This window comes from Tachypleus tridentatus, chromosome 4 (assembly GCF_004210375.1).
Source record: "Tachypleus tridentatus isolate NWPU-2018 chromosome 4, ASM421037v1, whole genome shotgun sequence".
Lineage (NCBI taxonomy): Eukaryota > Metazoa > Arthropoda > Merostomata > Xiphosura > Limulidae > Tachypleus > Tachypleus tridentatus.
This window is the reverse complement of record NC_134828.1, coordinates 42033527-42055594: the sequence shown is the minus strand read 5'-3', so window position 1 is coordinate 42055594 and position 22068 is coordinate 42033527. Positions and strand designations below refer to the sequence as shown.

At 33.2% G+C, this 22068-nt stretch overlaps 1 protein-coding gene across 7 annotated transcripts in view; it reads left to right on the top strand.

Annotated features, from left to right (window-relative positions):
* Positions 1 to 16894, top strand: part of LOC143248950 (uncharacterized) — a 32198-nt gene extending 15304 nt beyond the window's left edge. For all 7 annotated transcript variants that reach the window (XM_076497994.1, XM_076497992.1, XM_076497991.1 and 4 more), the window contains 4 exons: positions 76 to 669; positions 11671 to 11702; positions 12062 to 12208; positions 15697 to 16894. In XM_076497994.1, coding sequence (XP_076354109.1) covers positions 156 to 669; positions 11671 to 11702; positions 12062 to 12208; positions 15697 to 15768 — 765 coding nt within the window. In that variant the 5' untranslated portion in view covers positions 76 to 155 and the 3' untranslated portion in view covers positions 15769 to 16894. The remainder of the gene's footprint in view (positions 1 to 75; positions 670 to 11670; positions 11703 to 12061; positions 12209 to 15696) is intronic.
* The last annotated feature ends 5174 nt before the right edge of the window (positions 16895 to 22068 follow it).

Genomic DNA, 22068 nt, shown 5'->3' with positions numbered 1-22068 from the left:
AATTAGCAGTTCTGTATAATTCATTTTAGGACACACTATATTTTAAGTTGAATAACTTTTTTTTTTCTCTTGAAGGAGTACAGAGATCAAGGCTGTTAAAGTCTCAGAAGTTTTGGATAAGTATATATTTCTGTCGTACACGGTCTTCAGGTTTCATGGCTACCTTTACCAGTAATCGAAAAAGAACTGTGGTGAAGATGTTTTTCCTAACATGTTTAATAACTCTATCTTTGGAGACGGCTGGTGCTTTAGAAGGAACTATGTCTACAAAGGGTAAACAAAGCCTGAAGACTGTCATCAGCACCCAAATACCAAGTGAAAAGCTGTTGTCAAAACCAACCAAATATAGGCTTACAAATTTCGCTACAACGTCGTCCCACGACCGGAATACTAACCAAATAGGAGAACTTGTAGAAAAGCTTAAAAACATTTCCACTGTGCAACTGATATATGAAAACAAAGTTTCTGGTGAAGACGACAACCATACTCCCACTTCTAATTTTGAAAATAAAAATGTAGATTTGCTAGAAACAACTACTATAAGCAACATTTCCCTAGCGACTAAATTCAGTGAGATGAACAAAACATATCCTGATGTTGTTGACACATCATCAGCGGGCGTGGACACGGTGCTATTTGTTAAGAAGACGATAACTCACCAACAAAATGGCATGTATTATTATGCTAATATTACTACTATAGAATAGTTAGGCAGAGGCATTTTATACTGCACGTGCATATGACGATTTATCTTTATTATCTTCTTGAAAGAAGGGGCACCAGGCTTTAGAAAAGTGTTATTTATTTGAGGGAAAATGTATTGTGATGCTCTTTATTTGGAGGGTAAGGTAGACATTGGCCAATAAATAAGCACTTGGTTCTAGGATTGGGTCTGTTAAACTAGTAAATTAACTGTTACTTAATTATGTTCAAAATAATCATATCATTAAGACTTCTGAGATTTTTACCCTATATGGTATATCAGCAATATTTATAGTCGTAAAAAGAAGTGAGAAGAATTCTTGTAACATATCTTCTTGAATCTAGAAAAGAAATATATATTGCGAACAACGATTGGCAACGAACCGTTAAAGACATACACCTTTCTTGTATTTATTTTCTGTTTTAGACATGGAGAGGTAAACTAATGTCAGCTTGTAAAAGTTATCTTTCCCGAAAATTTTCTCATATTGAATATTTAAATCAATTCAAATGTTAATATATATGTGTGCATGTGTGTTTGCGTACAAATACATACTGAATGTTCCGTATCTCTGAGTTGTTTTAATACTAGTGGTTTCAGAAACTTCTCTATCTTTGTTTTGATTTTGTGGGTTTCAGAAGATTTCTTATCTTTCTATTTATTTAAATTTGTGAGCCTTAGAAATTTCTTATTTCTTTTTGTTTTGATGTTGTGTGTTTCAGAAGCTTTCTTATCCCTGTGTTGTTTTTACGCTCAAAATTTCATTCCTGTTTTGTTTAATATTGTGGATTTTAGAATATACTTTATCTCCGTGGGTTTCTAGGCCGTTTTTTTCTTGCCCTTGAGTAGGTTTCTGGTTTGTTTTGAATTTCGCACAAAACTACACGAGAACTATCTGGCTAGCCGTCCCTAATTTAGCACTGTAAGACTAGAGGGAAGGCAGCTAGTCATCACCACCCACCGCCAACTTTTTTACCAACGAATATATGTTGGGATTGACCGTTACATTATAACGCCCCCATAGCTGAAAGGGCGAGTATGTTTGGTGTGACGGGGATTCGAATTAGCGACCCTCAGATTACGAATCGAGTGCCTTGAGCACCTGGCCTTACCGGGCCAAGTAGGCTTCTGAAGCCTACACCCTATTTAGTTTTAACATTGTGGATTTCCGGAGATTATTAATTTATTTATTGCTGTAAGGTTATGTGTTTCAAAAACAACATTAACTATGTTTAACGTTATGGATCTTTGAAGCTTCTTTATCTCTGTTGTTTTAACATTATGGGTTTTTGTACATTATTTTTATTATTACTCGTCTACTTGTTTGTGTTTTAATTTTGGTTGAGTATCGTTAATGCAGCAATGTATTTTAGTTGCTTACTTAGGAATGACGCATTTATTTATATTCTGGTTATATACTGACGGTAGAATCCAGAATTCGAAACTTTTTCCGTGTCTCTTCTGTAAGAAATAAACAATGTTGTTCATTTTAAGTATTGCCTTGTTTCAAAAGTGGAAGTTTGTAGTTTTTTTTATCATTGTGTAACAGGCAGTGCAGTGAGATAAATATTGTATTAAAAGGACTCTCAGTAGGACAGTACTAATTCTATATATTTGCAGTGCTAAATCTGAGGCTCAATTACTCGCACTGTATACAGCAGATCAGCAGATAACCAAATATGGGTTTGCTCTTAATAAATAAAAAAAAAAAACCACCAACAACAGCACTGGAAACTAGAGGGGCACTCAGTAGAGGCGCACACCTCCGCCACGCAGCGTTGATCATATTCAACTCTCAGAAACGTGTTGGTATGACCGTTGTTATCAACGGAAACAGACCATTTTTGGCGCGACGGTTATGAATAATATTCTTCGCATGTCCACATAATTTCACCAGAATTCGATCATTTTCGACGGAGTTAGAGAGAAAAAATAATGTGAAAAAATAGGTCCTTATATTAATGGACAGTGATTTATTTTCGTTACCTTGCTTTCGTTACCCTCCACTTCTAAGTTGGATCATTGTTGAAATGCATACCAACTTTCGTCCATATTTATTCAGCTGTTTTCGAAAAATCTTGCTGACATATGCACACACAGAATTGAAAACATAATCTCATTTGACCTTCGGTGGAAAAGGTAATTAATTATATTTACTTAAATACCGGGATAATCAATTAGTGGTATTATCACACACATCAAAATCTAAAGATTCTTTACATGATAATAGATAAATTAGTCTGAAAAACAATACATATAACAAAATATATGCGACTGTGCTCTTTTTACTGAAGTCGATTTCTTAATGGATTCTTGCATACATTTTTGTGCTTTTACCTTATTTACTTCCCCCCAGTGGCTCAGCGGTATGTCTGCGGAGTTACAACGCTAAAATCCGGGTTTCGATACCCGTGGTGGGCAGAGCACAGATAGCCCATTGTGTAGCTTTGTGCTTAATTCAGAAGCAACAACAACCTTATTTACTAGTTTGATTTATAACTACTATTGTAATCTTAGCGTCAATAATTACTTTACCATCTTCCAATAAAATCTCTGTAGTGCCATTCTTTATGGTTTTACTGCTTTTATCGTGCAACTTTATCTCGTTTTTACTTTTTGCAGTCTTATCACTCATCTCTACTATATGGTGCCTGAATCTTCGTGTAACATTTTATATTCATATGGTTTGATTTATTTAACTTTCTTTAACCTGGTGGCATGAATTGACTATGTTTTTTTACCATACATTTTTTGCATAACAAAATTCACAGGCTTGTTTGTTTCGTTACTCTGGCTAAATCTTTAGTGTTTCCGTTTTTAACAAGAAGGGTATAATAGTACATTATATCCGAGTTTAATTATACCACCTTTTTAATTTTCCTGTTTTCCCCTACTTTCAGCTGCTTAAGTTAAATGTTTTTTTGCTCTCTCAAATGTGTTTGCATATTTTTCAACATTTTTGCTTTATAAGTCTTATCTACTACATAATCAAATTTTTTTTTCTGAAGCCAGTATCCCTTGCATTGAGAAAATTAAATTTATTCCATTTAATATAAAAGAAGAACTTTAATGGATTCGTTTACTATGCTTCTACAAGCAAATAACAACAACAAGGGAACCTCTTGTAGTCCTAATCCCTGAAGACAAAAGGAAGAAAACCTTTGTGAGGTTTTCATGTACAATTGAGGTGCAAAAATAGAGTGTACAGTTACTAATATATTTCTACATGCGTTTCTATAATGGACAGTTGCTGACCATTTCCCAGTGAACTCAGAATGAATAGTCTGCCTAAATTATCTATCAAAGAATGCTCATCTCGTGTTTTCTGATCTATTTCCCAAGATTGCAATAACATTCTAACTAAATCATTCTCTTTATCCAATAACAGCAGAATCATAAACGGTTGTCTCAGTTTTCACTACATCTAATAGCATGCATTTTGAAATAAATTTTGTACCTATATATGCCAATAGATACTGGATTTTTTCATGTAGATCCCTAATTTGATTTGCAAAAGCATTTGCTATGGTTTCTGCTCTGTTATCTGGCAAACTTATTTCCTTTAAGAATCTGGTTAGATAGTTTAAAATGACCAGTATTTATTTGTTTTCTAAATACAATATTGATAAAGGTATTAAAAATACCCATGGCTAATATTTAAAATGGTATGGTTGAGGTTGGTGTTAAGGACTGGACTTACGTTTACGATGCTCAGTATATGAGTTGCAAAAGATATTAATAACCTTTCTTATGTTTCTCAAAAGAGCCTTTTACTTCTCTGACCGTGTGTTTTGGCAAAAGCTAAATATCATTTGAATTATCATACTAAGTACTAATAATTTGGTTGTTGTTTTTTGCTTTGTGACACCGTTATCTGTGACATTCTCTCAATACTTCCTTTGTTTTTATGCATAACACATGTAGTCAGCATTTTCTTCGCATAATCCTTTTGTTTGTAGTGAATTCATTTTCATGCGTAACACATCCGAATTAAGGTTTGCAGGTGGTACTGGTACTGGTTTATAGTGTATGTTGAGAATAATGTCTGTTATCACATATGTCATCCTTTGACTAGACGCCTCCTCTGATATTTCAGTTTCACTTTTTCATAAAATTATAAATATTTAATTTGGTAGTTTTGAGTTTATATTTTAGTCGATAAGATAATCTCACCGTGAAAACAGGCAAAAGCATGAAATATGGGAAACTGATGACTCCCACACTGTGGAAGAGAACGTGAATATGCCCACACGATTGACTGCACATTACGAAGGTGCGTGCATAATTAACCCTAAGCATGCAGAAAGGTCAAATTGCACGTAATGACGTGTTATTCCATATGCATTATCAAAACGCAGATAATAAATAAAAAATTAATATTATATATGTTTTAAGTTCTTAATTGTATAAGGAAATATTTAAAAAAAACTTTAAAATTCCTAGTGTGATTTCAGCAGAAATCAGAATTTCTAATTCTGAAATTATGTTTATATTGAACAACAAATTAATCTTATCATATAAATTTTGTATGTTACAGTTCTTTTGTTGTGTTCAAACTGCAGACTATTTAATATCATTAAAATGTTTTCTTATTTGAATTTGAATTTTATTTTCCCGACAAATATATTTATCCTTCACGAGTTTCACCAGATTACAGTTTTCGTTTCAGTTTTTGCAATTCGTAATTTTGAAAACAGGATTTTACTTTTGCTCTCTGCTACAATTATGAAAAGTCTTTATAAACTATATTAATAAATCGTACAAATGTACCATTGTTCTTATTGTTCACATCGTGTAGTTGGTTTTTCAAGAGCATTTTCTATTGTTGTCAAAGATGTTATAACACTATCTCAATTTTCCCTCAAACAAGAGCAAAGCAAGCATCATGACAAGCAACACACTATCGTAGTAATTCAATGAGTAAGCAAAACAAGTAATATACGCAGCATACGGATTTAAATGTTGTATTTTAGTTTGCAAACCAGTGTATGCACCCGACGTGTTGCTGGTGTTATCATATGAATATCCTCGACAATTTGCAGTACCAATCTTTTCAGAAGTAAGAGTATGAAACATCGCATTTTCAAGTTTTTCATCTTTTAGTCCAATAATAAGCAATAAGTAGATAAAATGTTCAACTGGTTTTCCATCTGATTTAACATAGCTCAGAACAATGACCAGTTGATGAGAAGTATTTCGCATCAGTGATTTTCTTTAAGTATCTCTTTCTTTTACTTCTGCAGCCATAAAATGAATGAATTCATTACTACTTTTGGAAGAGAGATAAGAAGTTCCATATTTTGTAATATATTCTGGCAAAAACTTACTGAATTCAGCATTTAGTTCTAACGACATCAAGAAATTGCCGTTTTGAAGAGATCCAAACCATTCGTCTTTTCCTCTAATCGCAAACTCCCGAAAAGAAAGTTTTTGACCACTGCAGCAACTCACATAAAAATAGTTATTCAATAATCAATTATTTTTAACTTGGTCGGTTAGACATATTGAATTCCAATGTTTTTAGCTGGTTGAATAGGCTCATTTCTCGTGTTTTGCGTACAGATGAATTTTCTTGGGAACTTCACGACGGTTTACGTGTTTCTTTCGGTTGGTATAGCCTTCCCGTGATAAAACATAAGTACATCAAAACAATTGGTATGAAACACCAAAAATAGCTCTCGAGCTAAGCGAATAAACATAGTAATTTCTATTCCATGTTTCCTATTTAGCAGTTGCCTAAAGAACATATTTCTCGTTAATACACTTCTTCTGTCGGAATAATGTTTTTGAAAATTTTGAAAAATCACAACCTACATTATGTTTAATACAATTATTTTGACAAATATTCGATAGTAAAATTATCGATCATTCCACGGTGACAAGTGGTTTGTTCGTAATATCACTAGATTCATTATTTGTTGTAACTTCACTTTCCTCTGAGGCCCAGCATGTTACGGCCAGCCCCACTATTCGTTGTTAAAAGAGTAGCCCAAGAGTTGGCAGTGGGTGGCGATGACTAGCTGTCTTCCCTCTAAATTAGGGACGGCTAGTGCAGATAGCCCTCGTGTAGCTTTGCACGATATTCAAAAAACAAAACAAACACTTTCTTCTAAATGTTTCATTAAGATTGTAAATATCACTACAATAGCTTGTAATTGTTTTAAAAAAATAAGTTTAGCTTTTTTTATAGTACTAATAGCTTCAGCTTCTGTTTCTTTCTTTTTATTATTTTGTACACCATACTGATGACCTGTAAGTCATTTTCTCCCATCCAATAAGACAATGTACAGAATAAGCTATTTTGCAAATTAAATTCAACAAAAGAGAATGCACATAACCTAATGATAACTATATCATAAATTTTACTTGATGAAATTAAAATAATATAATCAGGGCAATTATTTTCTAATTGTATCAAATAAATCTTCTCAGTTCCGAGGTTTGCGCAAAATTAAAATTTACACCCCACCTCTTGGGATACCCGGGATTTATTGAAAACCCCTTCACTTAAATTTTTATTACTGGACTCAATAACTGCTAAATGATACCAAACGAATTGTCTCAGCCTCAAGGTTTGAGCGAAGGTAGATTTTTTTATCCAACCTGTTAGTGAACCCGAGTATATTCCAAAAGTTGACTCCAAAATTTGGCATTGATTTACATTACAGCACGTAAGTAAATGAGCGTACTAATTACTATTCGTAACTTTTTTAAAGAAGTTAATTTAGCATTGCAGCAACAGTGATTACTAAAAATAAAATGAAATAATGGTTTAAGCATTGAATTTGTCTTATAGGGACTTTGTAAATGTGAGCCATGTAGACCCACGGATTAGCCATCTATCTAGTATGTTTCAGTATAACGTCTCAAAGATTTTGCGTTACTTGCACTGTAAATGTAGTTGGCTACCAAGCCTGTTAAGTGATTGAAAAGGTAAAGGTGATAACGTAGTACACTGACAGTGCTGGCTACAATGTGGATGTAAAAATACACACTTGTTGAGCAAAAACTTCATAAATTGAAACAACAATGTTGCAATGAAACGTTTTTCGTACTTAATTGTACATATTGCAGCCTTTCAAAATTTGTAGTGAATACTGGAAGAATTTACAAACTCAGGTAAAACAAAATTAGAAGAAAACGACCTTTATATTCCAGATATTTATAAACGAACTTTTTTATATTTTAACCAAGGTTTTACATTTGCAACTTTATCAAGGTTGGTACATACAACATGTACTGACCCTGATGGTGCCATTTGCATTGTTAGAGTAATGTATCCACTCTATTTTCTAGGTTTCAATACTTTAAAAAAGTAAATAATTTACATATTCAACAAAACTCCTGTAACATGCAGTTATTACTTCAACATGAATCTTCCAAGTAACATAAAAAGTTGTATGTTATGGATCTTTTATTCTAGAAATTTAGTATCGTATTCCGACAACAATCACAACTAATGCAATTTTAAGTTTAAAAATGAGAAAAAGATTGCAAAAAAATATGTTTATTTTAATTAACCAGTGTTTAAAATTTTAAGTAATTTTTTTCCAACAAAACTGAAAATACATGATTATTCATGTTAAAAGTGGAGTATATGACTTCCATTTTTATGAATTTTTTTTTTAAGTTTTTCATTTTGCTCAAAATTAGTCGCTCTTTGTGAAAGTCATTTAAGGTTTCGTCTGTTAATATGCTTCTTTACATGCTCGCCCTCCCAGCCGTGGGGGCGTATAATGTGACGATCAATCCCACTATTCGTTGGTAAAAGAGTAGCCCAAGAGTTGGCGGTGGGTGGTGATGACTAGCTGCCTTCTCTCTCGTCTTACACTGCTAAATTAGGGACGGCTAGCACAGATAGCCCTCGAGTAGCTTTGTGCGAAATTCCATAACAAACAAATTATATTCTGCTTCTGTTTCATCTTATATCACCAGGCTACTGCGTTTTTTTTTTACTTCTAATTACGTTTCCCTGTTAGTAGGCTTAGTGTTTTTCACTGTATTAACATCAATTTTATTTCCCATGTAACACGTAGATCTACTACTGTCTTGACTTTTGCTGTATTTTGTATTACCCTGAAGAGTATCAATGTTGTGGTGTATCGACTTTTTATTCCCTAGCTTCACTACTTCGCTTCCTGCGCGTTAGGCATCTGACTACATGACTGATTCAGTATTACATTAGTCCTAAGGTTTACTCCCCTCGAAACTCAATACTTCATTTCTATATGTGTAGTTTACATAATTGAGTTCCGACTTTTATTTATCACTAACTTATGAACTAACGTATTTTAAATTATGTTCCTTATTTTTACTTCCTGTAGTTTAATATTTAAATCCTGAAGACACTGTGGTGTGTAATCGGCACTACCATGAGATAAATAATGTGTTGATTAAAATATTTATTTGAAATATCAGAATATGCAGTCCGTGGTGTTATCACACAGATCACCGACTAAAGGATATTTTGTGACAATAATGAATGAGACATACATAATGTACAAGCTACAAAGTACATTTCTAGACATTTGTAATGCACAGAGAGATAAAAAGAAAGTTATTCTATAAACTCCTCTAAAGATCTCATTCTGAACAACAATTTTTGTACTACATGTGACTTTATATATGGGCACTACTTAGTGAAGTCGGTTTGTTTTCAATACCCTGCGTGATAATGCCATAAGCTATAGAATTCAATATATGGGAAGCAGAGTCTGGTTGCAAAAAGAATGACTGTAAATGGGCCCTTACTCAATAAATGAGAGGAAATGCTCTAGAGTCTAGACAATCCGATGGGATACTCGAATGGTCTGGTTTGGACTGAGTTAGACTGGACGGAGACTGACAATATAACTGTTACAATAACTTTTATACTGGCTTTTGTTCTGAATACATAAGGTTTGACATGATTGTTTAAAATCTAATTTGCTAGCCACAATATTAGTGTGAGTAAAAACAGGTTTGATTCCATTTGGCTTTTATCTATATCGGTGCATTCTTTGTGATTAGACTGTTTAAAGTTTGCTGTTCTGATACTTCACACAAGACAGTAAGTGTCAATTCATTTGACACTTTTATATTAACTTTCTATGCAAATAAAAAAAAGGAACTTTAACCAAAATATAAGCATCCCATCTGAAGTGGTATTCAGTAGGGCCGTAATTCTAATTACCTAACTTTTAGATATCAATTCTAAGTTAATTTACCGTATTATTCTATATTTGTTTTAATTACTTAATATTTTCCAATTACTAATTACATTCAATATTAATAGTTTTAATAATTGCTAAAAATGGTTAAACTTTTTTTTTTTATTTCGCGCAAAGCTACTGGAGGGCTATCTGCGCTAGCCGTCCCTAATTTAGGAGTGTAAGACTGGAGGAAAGACAGCTAGTCATCACCACCCACTGCCAACTCTTGGGCTACTCTTTTATCGACGAATACGGGATTAACCGTAACATTATAACGCCCCTACGGCTGAAAGGACGAACATGTTTAGTACGACCGGGATGCGAACCCGCGACCCTCAGATTACGAGTTGCACGCCTTAACCCCCCCCCCTGGCCATGTTGGGCCGATGGTTAAACCACCTGTTACTAAGATGTAAATCAGGAGTAAAGTTTCTTTTACATTTTTTAGGGTTAATTCTTCGTTCCATTTTGTATATATTTCTCACTTTTAAACATTGTACCTTTCTGAAACTTTCTTATCGTTCTTTTGAGATTGTGGATTATTAAAGTTATTTTATCACTGCTTTGTTCCTAAGTTTCATTATCCACGTGTTACTTTAATATAATGGATTTTAAAAGCTTTGGAAACTTTGTTTTCCCTGTTTTCTTTTCAACGTTTTCGATTTGGGGATCTTTTTTATCTTTGTGTTGTTGTAGTGTTACGCGCTTGTGAAGATTCATTATTCCAGTCCCCCGCTGGGACAACGGTAATTCTTTGGATTTATAATGCTAAAATCAGGGCTTCGATGCCCCTTGGTGAACTCAGCAGATAGCCCGATGTGGCTTTGTTATAAGGAAAACACACACACACACTTTATTCCACATTATTTTGTTTTAACTTTATGGAGTTATGAAACTCCTTTGTCGTTGTACTTTTTAATCCCTGTTTGATTTTAACGTAATGAGTTTTTGGTGTGTTTTTTATCATAATTTTGTTTTACCTTTGTGGATTTCTGAAACTACTTATTTCTGAGTTGCTATAACGTTGTTAGTTTCAGAAGCTTGTTTCTTCTTATTGTGTTAAAATTGTAGGCTTCCGAAGTAAATACACATCTGTTTTTGTTTGTTTGTTTGAACGTTGTGAAATTTGGAATCTAATATAACAGTATGTTATTTTAACATTGTGTGCTTAAAGAAAAACTTGTGTATTTCTATGTTTGTTAACGTTGTGGATTCTAGAAGCCATCCTTGTGTTGTGGGCTTTTAGTTTCCTCTCTCTTTTTCTTTTAATATTGTCAGTTTGCTCAAGCTCTTTAACCCTATTTCTTTTTCTTACATTATTATTCTGTTGCTGTAATAGTGTAGGTTTCAGAAACTTCTTTTTTCCTGTTTTGTTTTAATATTATGGACTTCTAAAATTTCTGTATTCCTGTGTTTCTGTAGCATTGTAGGTTTCCAAATATTCAAAGTAATAACTTTTGAAATGAAATGTTGGTTGACTAGACATTTTTTGATGAATTTTTAATACATAAAAATGCCAAGTTCAAGTTGTCACGTGATTTAATGCTATCCCTTTAATATCTGTCTACGAAGCTTAACAATGTACAATAGATGTAGACGGCGAAGACTATGAATTTGTAAGTTAAAACCAACAGTAAATACAAGAACCAGCTGTTAAATATACACTTGTTACTGAGTTACTAGTTAATTACAAATTACATATATAGGTTTAATTATTTATTAGTTAAGTACAAATGACCTATTCACCTGTTAGTAATTAATGTCTTATTTTTACAGACATTGAAAGTTACTGGATTTTATCGTGGATGGTATGTATAATATTAACATTTCCTTCTTGAAGTTTGCGAGAAAAAAATTGTACACCGGTTTTATGTGTGTCCTTTGTTGTCTGAATATAATGGTAAAATAGTTCGATAGGAACGCCATTGTAATATTAGATATAACTGACTGTAACTTGTAGTTAGTAAAGTTATCAGAAATTACACCTGTAAATAACCTCTTATCACCCTCTTAAGGTCTGGTAAGTTTTACAAAAACTCAGTTTAGTTTTCACACAAAAAAAGACATTGTGTAGTTGTTCATACAAAGTTGTTCGATAGCATCATGTTGCTGTCTATTAGTACACTACGTATTTTAGAAGAATAATTTCCAAATTTTATTGTTCCAGAACGATTCCTATGTTATGAGCATTGTTACTCCAGTAGTAGCAGGTATTGCTGGAGGATTAGTAGTTCTGGTTGTCTTGCTTATGTTCAGATACATCTACCGATTTTATCGTTCTCGTGAGAACAGACTTAGAAAAAAAACTTCCAAGGTATGTATGTTTAAGTCCTCCAATCATCTGAGGAATCCTGAATTAATGAAAGTAAATCTTTACTACTGGCTCTCACAGTTCATGAATATTCTTCTTTAATTATAAAGTGCCCTGGCAAAAGTATAGGAGACACCCCTTATAAGCAACTATAGGTGGCAGAACTGGGCAGGAAATAGGAGCTGTTTCAATTTTGTCTTCAATGGTTACGGTTAACAAAGCAAAGAGGGTTCTCTCCCTAAATTCAAGTGTATTTTGCTTTCTGTATAAACAGGACAACTAACCTATTCAGTATGCTCCACAAGAAAACTAGGTAAGTATACAAACAGATAAGGCTAATGAGAGAGGGGAGAGGCAATGGTGGCAGATGCCCTAGGGTCCAGGGTTTGTTGAGGGGCCTAGCAGTGGGGTATTCCAAAGCTCACTAGAAATGTATGCTACTTAATGAGCTAAAATAGTTTCTGCTTTTCTATGGATTCATGAAGAAATTTGCCAAATAAATTTCTCTTATGAAAAGTCAGCAAAAATTGATAAATACAATGGAAGAGAGTTCCAATGATATTACTAATCCCATGGCTTATGTTGGATATTGACGATCCTGCAAACAGGGACGCAAAACGTGATTAGGCTGCAAAATATAATGTTGTAAATCTGATAGAGAAGCTAATGAAAAGTGGAATATTTATGCAGGAAATAATGGTATTGTTTTTGGTCATGTGTATTGGGAATGGAGGAAAAACGTTTTATCTTTAGTTTTATAATCTGTATTAACTATTGCTATCATCGGTTGCATATATTATTACGCATTAAGATTTCAAACAGCCGGAAATTTTAATTTTAATTTAGAAGTTGATTAAATGTTAATAAGTATTATATTTATTATATATGCCAACAAGATTGATGCACACAATTTTCTTTTTTAACATATATAGGAAGAAGAAAAATAATACAATTTGTAATAAAGGTTATCACTAATGGTTTATATACAAGGGTTTTACAAACTTACAAACAATACTGAGTCTTATGGATGTGATCTGGAACTGAATATTTTTTAATTAATTATTTATCGATACACCTGTACACTTCTTTTCACGGCTGACTAAGCCGGAAGCACCCATTAGTTTTCACAGACAACAATATTTAATGTCTTCGTAGAAATACTAACGTCCAAAGTTAATTCACTGACGTTAAATGGGTTGTAATGTTTGAAATGTGTAAATGTTACTGGTCAAATTATGTAGTTTTGTGATTAATAAGCATTAATCAAAATTATAGCTTCCGAGGTCTATGGCACACCAACTGTAACTGTTCAAAAATAATAATAATTGTTTCTTGACGCGTCGGTTTTGTATACAATCACTTGAGATTCTCGAAGTTTCAACAGTGTTTGAAAAAAGACTAGTGTTTTTGTAGAACAAATATTGTTGAATGTGTATTGCGCAAGTCCTGCCTGTTCTCTAAATTTCTTAAGATTCTTGAGAGTAAGAATCAACAATTAAACCAAAACAAACGTAGGTATGTTAAAATAAACGTATGATGGTAAATCTGTCACAATATATATAGCAAAGTGTATTAACACCTGCCACACGAACCAGCCCAAATATCATTTAATACAGAGCGTAGGATGGTCAATAGAGTGGTAATTCTGTAAACTAGTGATTTAGGGTTATTTCTGTGGATTGTGATGAATGGAATTTGACACAACTTCTGAAATGAAGAAAAAAAAGGTGGGGCCTAGCATAACCAGGTGGTTAGGGCTCTTGACTTGCAATCTGAGAGCCATAGGTTTGAATCTCTATCACACCCTATATGCTCACCCTTTCAGGCATGAGGGCATTATGTGTAACAGTCAATCCCACTATTCAGTGGTAAAAGAGTAGCCCAAATGTTGGTAGGAGGTAGTGATGACTAGCTTCCTTCCTTCTAGTCTTTCACTGCTAAATTAGAGATAGCTAGTGCAGATAACCCTTTTGTAGCTTTTCACAAAATTCTAAATAAACTCCCCAAATTAGAACTAAATATTAATGAAAATATGACATGATAAAGTCTGTATGGAATATACTTTTGTGTTACTATACCAGGCATCATACCACCATGTGTATTTATTTTTCATTACAGAAATGGCATTTTAAATTTGAGAATTGATAGGAAAATATAAGGCATCATACAGTTACTTCAAAAACTGTGCTATTAGTTTCACAAAATATTAAAACTAATAATTTCTTATAAATGATTCCAGTTCCTCCTTTTGAAGTTAACAATACTGTTGTGCCTGTTTTTCTCATCTTTCTCTGTTAATGCAGTAATCAATTGAGGAATGTTCCATTCAGCTGGTATGTCCAATCAATTGGGATATCTTCAAATAACTTTTTCATTTTACTTGGACCTACCCTTTTGCTTAATCAATACATTTAAACCATCACATTTAGAACATTTCAAGCATGTTTTATTGATGCATTGTTTTCCCTCACATTAACAAATTAACCTCTCTACGTTTGTTCTCATAGTCACAGGTCTGGTCTAATGACCTAGATCTCAAAAATAGTATCAAATGTCATCTTTTTTATCTAATCAAAACACCCCAAACCTTTCAGGAATGGCTTTTTTTTTGGGTCACATCAAGATGTTTAGCTGTTTGTTCAAATTAAAGGGTTATAACATTATTCTGATAGAGTACAAACATTTAGAGAAAGGAAAAAGCAAACTAAGTCCATATACTGACTGCCTCAGTTAGTGATCCATACTGTCATGGGGGAAATATAATAATTATTGTTCCACCATGTGTACTACTACATACTTCATTTTTATCTATGCTAAACTAACCAGCCCAAAATTTGATCTTTATGAATTTTTTAAAGAAAATACATGCACTTTAATTAGAACATTTCCAATCATCCTTGTACTTAAATTTTCAAGTGCAGTAAAACTGTAATTTAAATGAAGATTAAACTGGATAGTATATATTGTTCTTTTATTCTGTCTCTCCATTAATCATGAGTTTTTGCTGGTATTCTTTTTACTCACAGCCTGATAAAGATTGCTTTTGTACACTAAAGTTTATTGGATTTTGAACTATTGATTACCCATTTAGCACTGTTGTGGTACTATTGATAAATTACAAGTGGAACTAAAACATATTAAAAATGAAAACCCTATAACCCAAGTATTTTCGAATAGTAGACCTTTTCAAAACACTTGGGTTATTGAGTCTTTATGGTTCTATATATTTAGACATATTAAACCTATGTGCTTTTCTGATGCCAGAAGTAAAACATATAATCAAATCCCAACCTGACTGAAGAACTGATTTGAAGTGAAAGAATATATTTTGAATATATGCTGTGATTGTAATAATTATTATTTTAAAATCATGTAATGCAGTTCAAGTGAAAGTTATATTTTGGCATTGTGGTATACTGAAGTAAGCATTATTGAGGAGAATTCTTCAGTCATTACAGATGTCTACATAATGTTTTCTATTTTCCCTTCAGGGTCCCATCAAGTCACTTAGACCTGCTGATCGAATACTGTTATTAGCAGAGACATCTGATGAAGAATTTTAAAACTTAAAACAAGGTGGTGAAATACACAAACAAACATCTGTGTTGTGTAAAGATGAAATACACTATTCATCTGGATTAATACAGAAAATTTAACAAAGTGCCTTTAACCTCATAATATAAGATACAAATGTGAAAGTATAGGACTGTGAAAAATTAAACCATAAAATATACCTCAGAGGTGGAAGGACTAAAATGTCATTGATAGTACTCCATTTTTAAGCAAGTAATAGTGTTAAGATTGTGTAACTGAACTGTCATTACTGAATGTTCATTTGCAATATTTTTTGTCTTTGAAATTTAAGGTTAATATTTAAATTTTGTGTTTGGTGATTCATCCCATCCATGTGATGTGTTTGGTTTAATATTTGACTACTATGACAACCTTAAATCAGTATGTTCTTTAATTCTGGATTGTTATGTTATCATTGTACAATCTATAGACTTAGAATTACATCTTGGACATCTATGTTGGTAAACAATCTTGGTATCTGATGTTTCACATTACAGAAATTAAAAATTCTATATAAATTACTTTTATTATACACTTTAGGTGTAATTTGAATTTTGCCTCTAATGAAGCTGTTCTTTTTAATTTCAAAAGATTGTGTCCTTATAAAAAATAAAGAAATAAACATTTTTTTGTTTATTAACTATAGTCTTTATCTCTGGATACTTGTGTTTTTAAATATTCTTTAATAACTATATATCTATAATTTTATAGAAAATCCATTATTTATGAAGAACTTTTCAATGTTATTAAATTCTTTTGTGAAACTATTAAAGATATTATCTTCCATGCTTCATGTACTAAATTTTAATTAAACTAATCTAATTCAAGAATAAAGCTTTCACAGATAAAATATAAACCTGTAAAATTTGTGTTTTACACTTAAAAACCTGATTATTTATTTTCAACTATGTTTGTTTTGAATATTGTGTAAAGCTACATGAGGACTATCTATTGCTAACCATGCTGGGCCAACTGATATATCTAGAAGTGGTATTTTTACTGTCGTTGATTTTCAACTATAAATCATGTTTTCTTGTTATTAAAATAATCCAAAAATCTTTGTATGTGGTGTGTTTAAAAACAATAAAAGTGTCCTCTGCATATCATTTGAAAAAATCAGAATAAATTATTCAAAACAACTAGGTTGAACTTATTCAGAACACTCAGCCATCCAGTATATTTTCATATATATTAAAATTTATATGTAAAATTAAAATTTCTGTAGTAGGAGAGATAAAATGCCAAAATTGCAGAATTCTAAGATTGTTTATTAGCTCCTTAAGGAGTGGGCACTGCTAATTTCCTGCTGAAAACCACAATTTACCTGTCATAAAGGTGGCCTCAAAGGTGTTCAACACAGAAAGGTTTGAGGCTATTTACACAACAATACTTTACATGAATACCCACTTATCCTGAAGGAAAAAACAAAAGAAAGAAAAATACAACTTTCCTATACTGAAAATGTATTTCCCATAGGTACTTCCCCCTTTCACTAGATTAACTACTTCCATTCAGTGTTTCCCTTTATGTGTGAACTTTTTATTATGCATGTCACAAGCCTTTGCACCTCCTGTTGAAATCAAATGATTTCATTTCATTTTCATTCAAATCATCATGCTTCACCTATCCTCTATCAGCTGAAGGGAGATAACAGAAGCACCAGAATTGAGAGGGTAGGAAAGGTGAGAGAAGGGAAGTAGCTCTCAGAAATGCATTTTCAGTGCAGGAAAATTATAACTTCTGATGCAATTCTTCCTTCCTCAAACAAAATTATCTAGAATCTCACACTGATTAGGAGGAGGGAGTAGTGCTAGGGAAGAACAGATGTATCCCCAAAACATCCAAAGGATACTCCTGTAGATGAGAGACCAAGATCATAAGAACTGGAGAGAGGAATTCATACACTTCCTCCAGCTGAGGAATGCTTACAAATCTGGGCAGAAAATGAGAAGAGCATACCTTAGTGTGATAGAATATGGTAAGAAAGTTATTATAACCAGAGAAAGATACAGCAACTCAATTCTCCAATAATGAAGTGGGTAAATGATGTGTACCATGGCGTAAAGTGGCTAGAGTGTGGCAGACCATGCTCGGCAGGTCAACTATATCCAAAATCTCCTTGCAGGATACTTAAACCTACATGAGGGGAGGATGAAGATCACTCTGTCTTTGCCTCAAACCCCAAAACCAGGAATATAGAACTACTTCAATTCCTGGGTATTATACAGGATTAGCTGTAAGCTAAAGATTTAGGAATATAACATCTGGTATCCAGGAGGAGGTCTATTGCATGCAGTACACTCCTATGACTCAAAACATAGAAGAGGAATCAAGGGAAGAAGACAGACAACCCAAATCTTTATGAGGACTTACATTGAATGGTTTATTCAAAAATAAAAAAACAGCCTTAGAGGCACCAACATTCATATAAGGGTAGGAAGAGGGCTCCCAGTTGAAGAGGAAACTGTCTTTTGACATCTCGCTCTGTTCCATATTTAAGCATAAATCAGGGGAATTTTACATCATCAGCACAGACATAACACCATTGCCCTACTCTGAACTTAATAGTTATAGACGTCTTGTGTGGAACTCATCTAGCAGGATGCCTCCATGGTCAATCATCCAAGTGGCTTCGGACTGGTATGTGTTAAGGATTCTCGTACTCCATTATAAGAAAGGAGGGTGAGGATGCACTGGAGATCCCAGAGGAATGTTAAAACCTGAGACTGTGCAATTAGTGATTACAAAATCTTATTTTGGAAAGCAGACCATACTGATTTATTCAACAAGGCATGACAGGGATGGGCTGCTATCCCCTTTGGCTTCACCAACAAAATCCATGGGTGGTGCAGTACAGGACAGTATCATGAGGTTATTCATCTACAAGCAGTCTTATGAAACACCCCATCACAAAGGTGAATGAATGTGCACAGCCATGGAAAGAGCTTGATTCAACATGGCATACAGTGCAGATTTAAAGTTAAAGAATACTTGGTCAGGCAATGCTTGCCAAACAGTTGGATTCAAGTAATGAAGTTTTAATGATTGGATCCTGAAAGGAAAAGTATTAATAAAGTGTTACCGAGTGTCAGAGGTACACTGAAGTCTGAAATATAGTCAGAGGTGGAAGGTAAAATTCAAGGAAGCCAAAACTGCAATAGGATGGAAGTAATGGGAGATGAATGTGTTAGGGATGTCCACATGCCCAATTGTAGGATGTCTTCCAAGAGTGTATGAAGACAAGAAGTGATGGAAAAGGTGAGGTGTCAGATGTGATGAAAAGTAACACAATATGGTGGGAAGGACACAAAGAGGAATACACCCAATTGGATCAAAAAACAAACCCAACTGGTGAGGGTAAAAGGGGAGAGAACTCTGAACAAAGACAGTTACCACAGGATAAAGAGATGGATATAGGAACTAGAGAAGGAGGCTGTGTGGGCAATATAAAAACAAAGGGTGCACACAAGACACAGAAATTAATCCAGACTGGGATGAAGGTGGAGACAAGAAAGAGAGGGAAGGGAAATAGGCAAAAAGGAAGAAGTATCCTCACAAGCCAGCAAGCTTTTGTGGAAAAAAAGAATGATACAAATAAAGAAGACAAGCATGGAGGTAAAGTGTGCATGCTATGTCGATGGCAAACAAGTCAGGCTGTTCACAGGCCAAAAGGAGAGGGAAATATGTCTCAAGGGATAGGGGAGATAAAGGAAAAAGTAAATAGCACTGCATGGAGGTCAAGTAAAGGAATGGAGGAGCATATCAATATCCCAATCCAGAAGGAACAGATAACCATGGTAAGGATGGGTGATAGAAAAACCATCATAGTAACAGAAAATACAAAAGGTATAGGATAATGATACCCAGTAATCAGAAAGAGAGGAGACCGTAGGCCTCACAGGCTGAAAGGCTCCATGAGAAATTCTGAGATATCAACAACAGCAGAACCAGCAGCAGAAAATCTCTCAGCCAAACCCATATGCAAGAGACCTTCTTACTTCCAATGATACACTTCCATGGAGGACATATAGATGGATGAGGTCAAATGAGAAGCTATATGACGGGACAACCAGAGTTCCTCGCTAAATACTGAATAAAATCAACCAGAAGTGTTGACATTAACCTCAGAATTCAAGTTGATTTATTTAGCAAAAGAGTGTTAAGTAAATAATAAATGCAACCAGAATAAGAATAATTAAACTGAAATGCTTCCAAATCAATACGAATATGGTAACTTGCATGAGAGACAAGTTGGAATCATTTGATTCTGGTAGAGGGGTGCAAAAAGCTTATGGCATGCATAATAACAAAGTTTGCATATAGAGGGCAGCATTGAACAAGATGAAAGTACCTTATTGAAATTTTAAAAGATATAATGATAATTAATAAGAAATCATTAAAAAATTCAAACAAAATGTGCAAAAATTATGAGTTTAAAGAATCAACATAGATGCCCTAGACGTATTTCTCGGTATAGGTTCCACAGTAAGAACACAGATAAAAGTGTATACTGGTTTAAGATTTTCAACATGGTAAAGGTTAATGCCTTACTGAAATTTAGGCAAATTTCTTTTAAATAATACACACCCACATTTTAAAAAAATGCAAACAAATATTTGGGTCTGGAACTGCATAAGCCTAGTCTTGTTTTCAATGCCCCTTGAAACGTTTTAGTTATTTATCTTAACACTCACTCTTGAGAACTCATCATTCTTAGGCTGCTACTATATCATGTTTAAAGACAAGTGTTCAACTATTACTGAAATAAGTTTTATTATTTGACATTATTTTTACTGAGTACAGCATTTTCATAAAATAAAATTATTAGGTACATACAAAAAAGAACTGAAATCATCCGAACTGTAGAATTAAGTAATACCTTTAGACAGAAGGGAAGTTGTTACAGTTTTATAAAAAATCAGTAAGTGGGTAAAAACACCAAATTTTCTGCATAGTGTTTTTATAAATAATCTCTATAGTAAATTATAAACTTGGGTTGAACTCTGTGATCTAAACTTTAATAAGGAGTTTCTCACAAAAATTTTTGATAACTTGCATATAACTGATATTTTATCAAAAACGAAATATGGTATATATTATCATAATATGAAAAAAAAGGAAAAACATTAAAATGAGGGGGAAGTGGGAAGATATGGAAGCATACAAACATAACTTTAACAATGTCACCTATAAATCCCAATTTATAGCTGCAACGTATGATATTAAATAATAATTTTTAAAGAGAGATCACATTCCTGAGTTAAATAAAATATTAAGTTCTAAAAAGATCATATTTTGATACATAACGTTCCTTCTGTTATGTATCCATGTGTACATTCATTTCTTTACTGCTATTGACTATCTGTTGTCTAGTTTTAGTTTATTTTTCATACTATGTACATCTAGTTCTTTATTGCTACTGTCTTCTCATATTCTTATTGTATATACCTAGTTCTTGTCCACTTGTATTCCTGTTATTGTATGCACCTAGTGAATTGCTATTACTCACTTGTATTCTTGCTTTTATGTTCACCTAATTTTTTATTACTATTATCCAATTGTATTTCTATTATTGTGTGCATCTAGTTCACTGCTTTTGTTTACTTGTGTTCTTGTCCTTGTGTACACTTATTTCTTTGCTATTGTTCACTTGTATTCTTGTTCTAGTGGACACTTATTTCATTGCTATTATCCACTTGTATTCTTGTTCTTCTGTACACTTATTTCATTGCTGTCGTTCACTTGTATTATTGTTCTTCTGTACACTTATTTCATTGCTGTCGTTCACTTGTATTATTGTTCTTCTGTACACTTATTTCATTGCTGTCGTTCACTTGTATTATTGTTCTTCTGTACACTTATTTCATTGCTATTGTTTACATGTATTCTTGTTCTTGTGTACACTTCTTTCATTGCTATTGTTTACTTGTAGTACTTGTTTCATATTGTATACACCTACTACTCTATCACTTTTATCTGGTTGTAGTTCCTTTTTATTTCCATACTTAGTTCATTTCTGTTGTCCACATCTAATTATATACTGATATCATTATCAGTGCCCAAACCAGTTATTTTTGGGCATCATCCACACCCAGTTCTTTATCATCACTGTTATGTGCAAAACCTTACAACTTAATAAATATCAATGTGGAAAGGTTTTTGATAAAAAGACAATGTAATGGCAGTAATGATCTCAATTGGATGATCGTGTTATGAAATAATACACACCAAGTGTAAAATTGCATGATTTTAGAACTACTTACCAGAAACTAAAATACTGCCCAACTGAA